We start from the raw sequence: 13,145 nt of genomic DNA, 5'->3' as shown, positions 1-13,145 counted from the left end.
TAGCTCTGTTTGTGTCTCCACCGACTCATGAGGGAAATATCTGTCTCTTTAACTGCTCAATGCTCCACTGTGCTCACCAGCTGGCTGCTAACTGTGTCTGATATTTAGTGCTGGGAAGATAGCACACAGTGGGCTGAAACTCAACATAAAGCCGACTGGTGCTTCGACTGGATTCAACTTCTCTGTAGGTTCCTCACTACCAAAGACCCACTTTCACCCAGTCTTAGTGTTTTCATATTGTCATTTTATGCATTCATATTCTAAAATATCGATTCTAAGCACGTTAACCTTGATTTTTCCACGTGTATTTTGCCAGATTTTTTTTAATGTTACTTTATTTTACACCATATCTTCAGGGGTAATTAAGTTTTAAAGAATGTCCATTCATTTCGGATAAACTACTAACCAACAAATTTAGCAGCAGTTATATATTGTTTCTTTTAATGTCAAATGATCAATCTCTGAAATGGATATGAAACTGTTAAAGTGAATTTCTTTCCATTTTCTTCTGCAGGTCCACAGATGATTAAATCTATATCAGTACAAGTTTAACCTTTTATTTTAATGACATTATAAGTTTATGTTTTCAGGAAACAAAAGCATCAGCTTTGTCCACTATAACTAGTTCATTCGTGGATAAAATATGTTTACATCACTGATAGGCCTTCTACAAAAGCCACAATGACCGTCTGAGACATCTGTTGATAGTATGTAACACAGCCCCTGCTCAATAGTTTTAGGGGGAAACGTGAGACGGAGGACAGGGCTTGTGTCTGCTCACTCCCCTTTCTTCTTCATCATCATCACCATCATCATCGTCATCATCTTCTGATGGGGAAGAGGAGCCAGAAGATGAGGAGCAGCTTAAGCTGCAAGATGACTCCTCATCACATCCAGAGTCATCATCATTGTCATCATCATCATCATCATCATCATCATCATCATCATCATCATCATCATCTTCTGCAACATCATCATCATCCTCCTCGTTGCTCTGCTCTGCCTCTTGGTCTAAAGGAAGAAGTCATGTCACAAATTCATGGGAGTCTTGAAGACGCAGCACTACGTGTTTTTGTAAAGACGACAGTCACCTTCCAGCAGCTTCCTCTGGATCAGCGGGAGGAAGTCGGAGGCTTCAGGATTGTGCGGTTCGTAGATGAGAACTGGAACGAGGAGAGAAGAGGCAGCAATGGTGGACTTCACTGGTGGATGACTCATTGACTGACAGACACGCAGCGGAGGGACGTGGGATACATACTCATCTGACACAGTTTACTGGCCAGCTCAAAGTCTTTGTCCTTTAGAGCTCCGAGGAACTGAAACCACACATCTTCATTTCAGTTTCAACTCTTCTCATTTAAGTACATTGAAGCTGACAAGCAGTTGAAATACAGACCGAAAAAACAGCTTGGAGTTGAGGAATCATTGATCATTATCAGTCGTACCTCCATTATCAGCTTCACTGGAGCCTTCACGTTTTCATCATCAGCATCCTCTTCCTCAGTCTGTTCCTCTTCCTCCCTGTTTGCCTTATGCATGAGAAGGGGTTCAACCGGTGAGGGAGCATGTGTTCCTCCTCCTAACAACCATTATTATCATCATCATCATCATCATCATCATCATCATTTCTTGCAGCCTTTCTTTGCTTTCCATTATATTCTTTGCAGACCTACCGGTTAGCGCTGAGCCTGAGGGCTGTGACGTCTTCAGGTGTTTCATTTCCGGCTCTTCATCGGGTACAGCAATGGATTGGGCTTGTTCGTCAACTCTGAAATCACACGTAACATTTAAATCTGTGTGTGTAAGTATTTCATCTGTCGGATTACCTGCTATGTGATTTCTGAGTACTGACCTTTGTGTTACGCTGACAGACTCCTTTGAAGAGGACTCTACAGGAGGATCACAGACATAACATTTGAAGTCATTTGTTGGCACAGCAGAGATGATAATGATCTGATATTCAAAACTGTCCGGTAATATTATGTGGGAAACAAAAACAATTAAATTACTGTAACCATCATGAGGAAAATGACACAGAAAGCGAAGATTGTCTCAAGATTATAAAACAATGTTAGAAGAAGTGGAAGTAAAACCAAATGCTGACAAGACTAAAGTGTAAAATTACCATAAAGATGTTTCATTTGGCCGGTGTTATCGTTATTTGCTTTTGGTGTACTCAGCATGTCCCTTTTAATTCTGTCAGTTCGTGACTTTGTTTGTGACTTTACAGAATTATTTTTACAAATTCAATAACCGTGAGGACATTTATTCATGTGGTGCTGGAGGGGGATCAAGAACAACTTTCTTTTGCCCCTCTTGATGAAGCAATGTTTCCTCTAGCATGTCCTACAGTTGCACACCAATCTCATCTCTGCCTGTCTTATTATCGAATATATGTAAATTAGGACTGATGAGATTTGTGTTTTCTCAGTCACAGAAAGTCCACCATCTCCAGACTCCAAATACCCTCTGTATTCAGCACTTCCACGGACTTCTCAGTGTCCTGGCAAGAAACCTAAAGAATGACAAAAATGTTGAAGAACGGCAGCGATGCAAAATATGCTGTCAATCCAGTCGTCTCCAAAGACCCAATACCAACCTCCACAGATCGGGGCCGTCCATGAGAACTGTTGGTTGTAAAGAGAAATAAATAAACAAAACTACTGGATAAACACTTTGTTATGATAGAAATGTATACTTTCTGAGGTTTCTTGCCGAGGTTTATCAGCGACTGTCTTGTTCCTCATCGTGTCTGGAACAGAATCAGAATATGAAACACTGATGACCAGAAAAACTCCAGTGAGGCGAAGTTCATCTCTCATTTGACTTAGAAAAGTTAAAAAAAGAAAGAAAAGTAAATATGTCTGGATTACTTCTCACCATCAGGTTTGTCAGTGTCAGCAAGAGCAGCGAGAGCTTCTACTGCCGGCTGCATCCGGGCGGAAGATCAATAAAAAGTAAATAAATTGAAATATTCATACGCTTTTTAAACAGGATGGAGGGAAGCACCGAGCTCAACAACTGCAAAGAGAAACACAGAACAATTGAACATTTGACCTGTTTCTGTGAAACAGCAGAGGACTTCCCAAAACATTAAAATCTGGATATCAAATTACAACAGTGAAATCACGTCAAGGCATTTCTGAGCTGCTTTTAATGACGTCACCTTATTGAAAAGAAAGTGGTAAACGGTACTTTTTCATAAAAGGTTGGTCCATTTTTAGTAGGTTGTTTTCAGTATTCAATAAAACAGCTAAAACAACCTCGTTGGTGCTGGAATAAACCACAACTATTGCGTTGATCATTTATGTAGCATACATTAGCAGATAGCTTTAGTTAACGTTGCATAAATGGAGAGAGGATTCATTAACCTAATTAGCTTGCTGTGTTTTGTGAATTGCAGTAAGCTACGTGTTGCTCACCTGCTCATTGAGGAAAACAAATAGTTCCCAACTTTTATATCCTACAGTGTGAAGTTCTGAGAGTCCTCAACAGGTTTTATACTTTTATTGATAGTTCCCGGTGGCTAACTGTTGTCAGGAAGACGTACGGTGGTTGCTAGGTAACTGGGAAGTAAACAGTCGTTTCCACAGCAACGGAGCAACGACTCCTCAATGTGGCCTTCAATGTTGCAGGAAATTTAGCGATTATCTCCAATAAGCTCGTTGGAAACCATAGACATATATATATATATATATATAATCTATGGTGTATATATATATATATATATATATATATATATATATATATATATGTCTATGGTGTATATATATAATCTATGTTGGAGACTGTCGGTAAACCGTGATTATTAAGTCAAAATGTCTGCTGTGAAAAAGGTCTATTTTGTCCCAGGACTGTTAGAAAGCATGGACTATGGAGACCATGTGAGCTGGTGAATGAACTAAAGTAATTCTTTACAATTGTATGTTTTCCATTTTAGGTTATTAAAACTTTGTTTCATTTTAACAGTTCTCCAACTGTTCATTTGTTCATGTTATTGAGGTTTAATCAAAAGTTTTCTGTATAGCAAACAGATTATATATTATTTCACCCACACTTTGAAACAATACTGCAAAGTTGTTTTGAATGCTTCTTCTGTGAAATAAAAACAGCCATCAAAAAAGTACTGTAATGCACATAAAGTCAGCTTTAGAGTTTCTAAGCTTAGATATACGACCTCCTGAAGGCTCCTGTCTCAGTCCTTCTAACACATAAGGGTTTCTCTCCACCCTCCACGTCTGCCATATTTCATCCAATAAGTAGCTGTAACTGCTACATTAACTGCGCATACATTGAAAGAGCTGCCCTCAGTCTCGAATATGTCTGCCAAAGTGTGTGTGTGTGTGTGTGTGTGTGTGTGTGTGTGTGTGTGTGTGTGTGTGTGTGTGTGTGTGTGTGTGTGTGTGTGGTTAATAGGTCTCCTCAGCACTTGGCTGCATTGTTTCACGCTTGTCTTATAATCTCAGGAAGATATAAGCGGTCAGATTGACAGGCCCAAGACTCAGACATCCCACACAGCCCAAATTAGCACATGATTGACAGGAGGGTTCCTTTTCTGCCAGAGTTTGAAGCATTGTTTAGAGAAAGGTGTGGTTGGTTTGGACTGTGCCTTCTCTTCAGCCTCTGCTCTCCTTATCTCTCTCTCTCTCTCACACCCACACCTACTCACACAAACTTTCTCACAAAAACACACATCAATTAGACAGTGCAATGAAGTTGCTCGGACTGAGCGCTCCCTCGGGACCCCACTCATGAACACCGACATACCACTGAACCGTGCACGTGTGTTTTTTAGTGTGTACACGGCGCAGGCTTGTGTGTGTAGACTGTGTGGGTTTTTATGGGTTTAAAAGTGAAGAGGAGGCAATCAGTCTTAACTGAACCAAAGTCAACTCAAAGAGGTTTCTCATCAATGGCATTTTGAATAGATTACATTTAAAGAAAAGTAGGACATTAACAATACGATATGTTTTGGGTGCTTTTTCCTGCTAAGTGTCCTTAATTTAGATAAAGGATACATTTAATGAGTCAAAGCAGAAATAATCACACCCAGTTTGGGCTTAAATGATTATGACACCAACTTTATGAGCCAGACGTAGTCTACGGTATGGCCAATTTCAACCCTGCAAACTTGGTGACACATTCCAAACATATTCTGTGTAACCCACACAACTTGTTTTAAATTATAGTGAAGATCTTAAAGGTTTTCTAAATACATCAGGCTCTGTATGGAGGAAATGCTTTCCTTTGACTCAGTCTGCATCCATAAAGGCTGGAGCCTATCCCAGCTCACATTGGTTGAAGGCAGGGTACACCATGGACAGGTCGCCAGTCTATCACAGGGCCAACACATAGAGACAGACGGAAACAAAGACCATTCACACCTCAGGGCAATTTGTAGAATCATCAAACTGAGGTGCATGTTTTTGGACGGTGGGAAGAAGCCGGAGTATCTGGACAGAACCCATGCAGGCACAGGGAGAACATGTAAACTCCACACAGAAAGGCCCAGGCCCGGATTTGAAACCCAGAACCTTTTCACTGAGGTGACAATGCTAACCACTGCACCACTGTGTCACCCCAATTCACAAACCATTTATGTGAAATAACCAAGGATTGCAGTGAATAATGTTTCTGGAGCTATTCAATCATATAAGTTATGATTTTACACCAATTTAATGTCTCTTGATGTCAAATGCCGAGGTGTAACATGAGCTACTGAAGCTGCTCTGACACTGTCACCTCCTTTTAATGGCCAGTACTCCTTTCTAATAACAGACAGACGGAGACTGCAACAAAATGCGCGCACGCACACACACACACACACACACACACACACACACACACACACACACACACACACACACACACACACACACAGACAAGCACAAGCACCAGCAGCCACTCAGGCGCACACCGGCACACCTGCCATGGACGGTTGATGAGAAAATATATTCCACACAGACGACATGATAACAGAATCATTTCACACTTCACTGATCCTCTGCACATTCACTGTGTGTGTGTGTGTGTGTGTGTGTGTGTGTGTGTGTGTGTGTGTGTGTGTGTGTGTGTGTGTGTGTGTGTGTGTGTGTGTGTGAGCACCAGTGTGCACATTTATTACCGTGGTGACGGGTTGTATGTACTGTATGTGCCTTGAGAGACTCTGCCTCACCCAAATTTCCATATGATGAGGCCTGAGGGCGTCTTGACAGCGAAAGAGAACGTAGACTGAGAGGAGGGGCTGGAAGACACTTCACATTCCTTCAGGACGTCACTCTGTGTAAAACGCTGCATGTATTTCTGTGATGGAACGCCACAGAACATACTGTCTCTGCTGCAGCTTTATTAACAGGGATCAGCATTAACAAAACAATGTAACATCGTGCTGTCGTAAAGACTTTGTCTGCATCGCATGCATGTGCGGTTTGATGCTCTTGTTGCTGTGTCCTCGGGCACACGTGTTTATGAAGCATCTGTGCAGGTCTATCAGTGTGGTGTATGACGATCCATCCTCATGCCTCACAGGCTCTGGCAGGCTGAAAGCCTAATAATAAATGCAAATTACAATCAGAGGAGCAGATCAGAGTTAAAGAGGATAATTGCTCCATTATGGCTGTGTGTATGTGTATGTGTGTGTGTGTGTGTGTGTGTGTGTGTGTGTGTGTGTGTACATGTGTGGTCTTGTTTTTCTATATTTGTGGGGTCTAAAATCTAGGAGCCCACTTACGTTGTGAGGCTTGACTACCTTTTGAGGACCAAAATACTGGACCCTGGAAGGTTTAAAGGGCTAGGACTTGGTTTTACTGTTAAGGTCATAATTAGGTTTAGTTGGGCTACGGGTTGGGACTAGGTGATTAGTTGTTGATGGTTAAAGTGATGGTATAGTGCCAGGGAATGCATTATATCATTGAATAGCTCCTACAAATGAAGACAGACAAGGATGTGTGTGTGTTTGTTTTTATATCCAGGTGGGGACTTATAACTGAATGCACACTAACTCATGAAGACTCATGTCACTGTGGGGACAAAAAATGAGGTTCCCACAAATGGAGGGTTAAGACTTGGTTTTAGAGTTAGGGTTAGAATCAGGTTTAGTTTAGGGTTAGATTAAGGTAAAGATAAGGAGCGAGGGAAAGCATTATGTCAATGAGTGTCCCGATAGGGATAATGAAACAAGACTGTGTGTGTGTGTGTGTGTGTGTGTGTGTGTGTGTGTGTGTGTGTGTGTGTGTGTGTGTGTGTATCTTGTATAAGTGGTGGGAGGGTGCGGGGTGGGGGGCACCGAATGTTAAGTTGCTGCGTCACAAACAGACGAAATAATGGGACATGGGAGGTGTTACAAGTATTGATTTATTTGCTGGACAGATTCCATGTTTCCAGTATGAGGGCCAAGTAAGGCTAATCAAAGCGTGTGATATAACGGCGAATCAAAAATTAAAATAGGATACACAAAGATCTAGATCACACACAGTGGCTCCTGATTGTCACTATGATGGAAATAGAAACCTGGGAATATTGTGTGAGGGCATGCCGTGTGTCTTCACTAAGTGATAGTTTAATAATTTTCTTTTTCATTTCATTTCGGAAGATACATATTTGTTTCATAAAATCAAAGGTTAGTCTTTCTGGGGTCAACACTACACCCACTCAAAACACAGAGGTGGTGGTAGGTGTTTCCACTTGTTTACAGTCTATACGCTATAGGCTAAAGTAACACCTCCTGGATCTCGCTCTATGTTAAAAGTGTTTCAGAATCGTTGATCTTCTCACTTAACTGTAGGCTAGAAAACAGCTGAATAAGAAAAAGGAAACTTACCTCCAGCCAGGGATATAACTTGATCTGACTGAGAACCTGAGGACACACATACACAGGAAACCTGCCTCAGACATGCCAATCAAACCAGACACACCCCCAAACGTACTGCTTTTTGAGGCCTGATGAATTTAGCAAATGACACCATGGACTTGTGAAAAAAAACTATGGATTTTGTATTTCGTGAGAGAAGTAGGAGTTTTTTGAATGGAAGTCTACTTGAGCAACAGGGTAGTGTATTTGGAGCCAGCCCCTAGCAGCCCCCAAAGGGTATTACATATTAAGGCGCCTCTGCATTGGCTTCTCTTTTCCGAACCCAGAAGCTACATCCATTTTTATGTACAGTCTATGGCGCTAAATTAACCTGATTTGGCACTAGAATTATATTTAAAGTATTGATCCTCTCATTAACAATTTGTGCTAAATATGTGTACATCGTAAAATGACAAACTATTCCTCTAAGTAGGTTTGACTACCTGATCTTGGATTAGATCTAAAATTGCACAATGAGGAGCAACATGGCACCCGCCCACGTTCAGTACAAACATATTCTTAAGTAACACATCAGTTTATTGCTGTATTAAATCACTCACTTGTTTAAGTCATCCTAACGTGAGCCAAGAGGTTTTATAGCCAATATTTATATTTGTACACATTCCTTTCTTTTAATGTGGAATCAATTTTTAAAGGACGACTTCAGCCTCTGGGCACTTTACTGTGTGTGTCTGTATGCCAACATCATCATCTTAATCCTCTTCTTTGACTTCGTAGGCTCCTCTTTCGTTTACTCTTTCCATTTTTCTGCCGTACAACTCATTGATGCAGCCGGCCCATCTGTCTCTCTCTGAGCCCATTCATCATTTCCTCACTCATCAACTCTGTGTTTGTTCATTTCTTTCCTCTCACCATCTTTGTCTCTCCCTCACTCACCGCCCATTTCACGGTGGGTTTTGTTCCACCTCCTCCCTCCGCTTCATCCGTCTGCCTCCCCCTTTTGCTCATGCAGTCTTTTTTCTGGCTTCATTTTCGACCTCTCATTTCTGGTGGCTGTCCATCCATAGAAAAGAATATTTCTGTGGATGAACCCATTATGTGTGCAGTCACCGAGCCCCCTCCAGTACGGGCTCATTTGATCAAACAATCAACTCAATAGAAGGGCTGATGACTAGAATAAAAAATAATTAAAAAAATGTCCAAGAATGTTTTGTGATCAGAAAAAGAAACAATCACATAATTTGTAATAATAATTGTGCAAAATGCAGAAAAGTTGTGCAAAAAGAAGAAGATGCTCTGTAAAGTTAAACAATGCAGCAGCTTGAAAAATGATCCTGTTAAAACGCTATAAACCAAAAAAACAAATATTCACATTATTTAAAGTTTGGACATTTCTTAAAAGAGTTGTAACATTATGCAAAACATCTGATTTTTAAAGAATCTAACCTGCTCGGCCACATTAGAGATTTCTGTATTTATGTGGTCTGCTGCACTGAAGCAGCAACCAACAGTGACGTCACCCATTAGTTTGTGAATGGCCATTCTGAAGTCTCAAGTTCAGTAATTTGGCTGTCGCCATCTTGCTATTTTGGACCAGAGGTGACCATATTTTGATGAGCTGGGGAGGAACGAGCGGTGAATCTGACTGGATCGCGAACATACTTCTTTAACCCAAACCATGACTTCTTCCTAAATCAATAGAAAAGAACAGACCAAGTAAAATGTTGGCATTCAAAATTTGTGAGCCATTATTGTGAAATATGTTTTGCTCTGTGGACCGAAACTGAAGTTATTATACATTTTGATGTGGGACTGGATTAAATTTTTGGCCACACGATTAATTTCCAATATTCAGTAGTCCAATGTATCTTTGTTTTGGTCTTCACCAACCTGTGAAGGAAATGTCTGGTTCTTCAGCTGTTAAATACTCCATTATTTTTACCAGCTAGTTGACAACTTAGTCTGTCAGCTGTTTCTTGGCAGCATAGATTAGATTTTTTTGCTGCAGAACATGAGTCTGCTATGGCAGGAAACACGTTTGTTAAGCCACAGAAAAACAAAACAATCAGTCAAAAGAGGCTAAAAGGCTCCAGAGAAGTGAGGGAAACTGCACAGTTCTACCAGATATGGTCATATCATTGCATCGTTAATATAAAACTACTGGTTAGTTCAGGTTTAAAGAGGAATATTTACAGAGTAACTAGGTGCTTTAAATGTTTATGTTTGTCTTCACGCACCAGTACCTGCTGACTGACATGAGAGATGCCGAGGCTTCCCCTGAAGAGGAACACATTCTCCCTCATTTCTCTCCTCCTCCTCTTTCTCTCCGTCCATGATGCAGTTGAACGATGAGGTAAGACGAATGACAGTCAAGGCGGCCATTTCAAACAGCACGAAGGAGACAGACAGGCCTGAGCGGCGGCGGCAGCGGCAACGCCTTAGCTGCATCTCCTCCTGTTGTCATGCGGCGAGGGGGAGATTATAAAGATTTATTCCTTGGGCACTCCAGCGGCACTGGCATGATTATGATACCATAACACAAGGTGCCATAAAGAAAATGCTGTCAGCTAAATGAAGAACCGAGCGCTGAAATGTGCTGGCCATTATGTAATCAATCACACCTGTCAAGCACGCAGCCCTCCATCAAGAAAGCTGTCCCTGTCAGCTGTTGGCTGCTTCTCCCTCATCTCTTGACTTTCTTTCATTTCTGTGTGTTTTCTGGTCTCCATTGTGTGTGTGTGAGCGTGTCTCCGGGTCATTTTGCCTCCTATTTGAGGGCGGCCGTAAGCCTCCCACCCACAATACCTCATGTGAGCGCTGATAAGAGGTGAGGAATTACCAAACACGCCGACCACATGCCGGCTGAGATCACACACACAGGGCTCCCGTCTAATATTTCACAGGGAGGAAGAAAGGGATGCATGCATCATCCTGACAGAGCCAGAATGGAGAGAGACATCCCTCTGTTATCTGCACGCACACACGCACTGTCAGAGATTTATAGTACAAGGCTTTAATGGTGCCCTCACACACCTTTCTCTCTCCTCTCTCTCTCTCTCTATACGGCTCTTGCACACACACAAACACACATCCATCACTCACTCACCTTCCTCTTCTTCAGATTTCCTCCTCTTCTCCATCTTTCCTCTATCTTCTGTCCATCTCACATCTTCCCTACATCTCATTTCTCTCCTCTTCTCTCCCAAGACAGATCCCAATTTCTCTTCCTTTGCTCACTTTAATTGAAAGTACAGTTGAAATAAAGATGTCAGAGTCTGGTTCAGTACAAAGGAGGAAACATGATTTCTTTTGTATCGACGTATCTTACGGGTGAAGATGAGTCCAGTTGCTGTCAGGTGAAAAGACTGGACAGCAGACTTGACTCACCCTGTGTGTTTTCATAATAGCTAAATGCTCCCAATAAACAGAGCCTTGACAGCCATACATGACTCTCTAATGGGGAGTGGTTAAACCGTAAACACAGACCATTTACCCATGTGATTTATAGAGAAGTGCTGTAGTCACACGAGGCGAGACTGATCTCCTGTTTAGCTGCTATGAAAAGGTGCTTGTTGTGTTTATAATGTGCCGTGTGTTTGAGATAGAGTTTAAATTCAGGATCTAAAGCACCCCCATAAGAAAACCATGGTTCAATATTTCAGATTAAAAAAAGGCACCGCAAAGGGAACAAAATGCTGATGTATTTTTGAATAACTTAATAATTTGACCTCATTAATTTCATCAATGTATAGGGGTTAGATGCTTTAAATAGCAATCATAGAGAAATCCACCTTTACAAGACAAAGTAAGGTCTTCAAAAGGCAAAACAGTACAGACAGCAATGGCAGTTGTTACACATTACAGGGTGGAGTAGATTAAATATCCTTCAGCTACGATAAACTCAGATGAACATCCAACAACATGAATAAATCCCAGAGAAATAATTTGTTACTGACTAACAGGTGGAGCTCCGGTGTGGGAAGATTTAAATTATATTTTTTCTTCTGTTCAGGCTTGTGCTTAAAACTTAATTTGGTCCACTTGCTTTGTAATTATGTTTATGTGAATGGTGCAATGCATTTAAATTATAGCATATTAGACTTTTTATATGGATGTTGATCGAATTATAATGTGTAATGGTCAGCCACAGAGCATCATCAGCCTTCATTTGCAGTTCTGTTGAGTTTTAGCTCACTGTTTTGGTTCACTCTCATCACTATCATCAGCATCGTTTCCAGCAGCAGCAGCTTGAAGCATTAAAGCTCTGATGCATAACAAAAAAAAAAAGATATAATTAAAAAATTCAGGTAAATTGTTAACAAAACAGATTACATATATTAGAAAAGGGGAAACACAATGAGGGCTAAATAAAGGTGCAAGGAAGAAAATGTGAATCAAGCTCTGAACAACTACATAGACCTGAAAAGAGGCTTAATGTATACACTAAGTAAAAAAAAACCTGTGAGTGTGTGTCGTGGCAGTGTAGTAAGGTTTTAAATGTACAACTCTGTTTCCAAAAAGGTTGGGACATGTCACAATACAATCATTTGGAAATTATGTAAACCCATATTTATTTGAAAATAGAACAGAGACAACATGTCAAATGTCAAAACTGAGTGTCAACATTTGGGAACTAAAGAAACCAGTTGCTTGAGTTTTGAAAGTGAAATGTTGTATAGGATTTCAGCTGCTCAACATTTGGGGTCTCCTTTGTCTTATTTTTTGTTTCATAATGCCCAAAATGTTTTCATTGGGTTTACATTATTCGTGATTCATCGCATTCTGATTTTATTTACATTTTAAACAGGGTCCAAACTTTTTTGGAAACAAGGTTGGAAGACTTTTCATGAAATTTCCCATCGAGGAACTCTGTAAATAACCATGTTATAATTAACATCAAATCCAGCTATGTATCCTAAATGTATGCGTATGTGTGTGTGTGTGTGTATTGGTAGGTGTACCCTGGTGAATAAAGATTACGATGGAGTCCTTTGCCTGATGCTGCACAGCGGCTACAATAACTGAAACGAAACAATTGTTTCCTCTTGACCTTCTTTCAGTGGGTTTATATAAGACAGGAGGAGGAGGGTGTTTGTATTTAAAAATCATTGTGACCCCGCTGTATCGCCACAGGAGAATTTGAATCATCTGAACTCAACTGCTCTTCCTCTTCATACCTGAACAGCCTTCACCAGTGATGGAGGAAGATTCATCCAAAACTAGGTTATAAAACTTCAGTGTAGAGAGATGCCCTCTGGGAGGACAACATCTCAACACTCTCTGAGTTTAATAACTGCCATTAATGACCCCGATTGTGTGTGTGTGTGTGTGTGTG

At 40.9% G+C, this 13,145-nt stretch overlaps 1 protein-coding gene across 1 annotated transcript; it reads right to left on the bottom strand.

The window, feature by feature from the left end:
- Nucleotides 1-431: 431 nt before the first annotated feature.
- Nucleotides 432-10,065, bottom strand: LOC138207338 (glutamate-rich protein 2-like). The gene is made up of 12 exons (XM_069164497.1): nucleotides 10,054-10,065; nucleotides 7,820-7,855; nucleotides 2,881-2,929; nucleotides 2,716-2,752; nucleotides 2,600-2,627; nucleotides 2,467-2,515; nucleotides 1,853-1,889; nucleotides 1,674-1,768; nucleotides 1,446-1,579; nucleotides 1,259-1,316; nucleotides 1,092-1,163; nucleotides 432-1,011 (listed from the first exon to the last, which is right to left on the bottom strand). The coding sequence occupies exons 4-12, from the start codon at nucleotides 2,745-2,747 to the stop codon at nucleotides 737-739; spliced, it is 780 nt and encodes a 259-aa protein (XP_069020598.1). The 5' UTR covers nucleotides 2,748-2,752; nucleotides 2,881-2,929; nucleotides 7,820-7,855; nucleotides 10,054-10,065; the 3' UTR covers nucleotides 432-736.
- Nucleotides 10,066-13,145: the final 3,080 nt, after the last annotated feature.

The sequence above is a fragment of the Embiotoca jacksoni genome, unplaced genomic scaffold (genome assembly GCF_022577435.1).
Source record: "Embiotoca jacksoni isolate LCO1_2020_lvr unplaced genomic scaffold, fEmbJac1.0.p SCAF_31, whole genome shotgun sequence".
Classification (NCBI taxonomy): domain Eukaryota; kingdom Metazoa; phylum Chordata; class Actinopteri; family Embiotocidae; genus Embiotoca; species Embiotoca jacksoni.
This window is presented reverse-complemented; position numbering and strand designations above follow the sequence as displayed.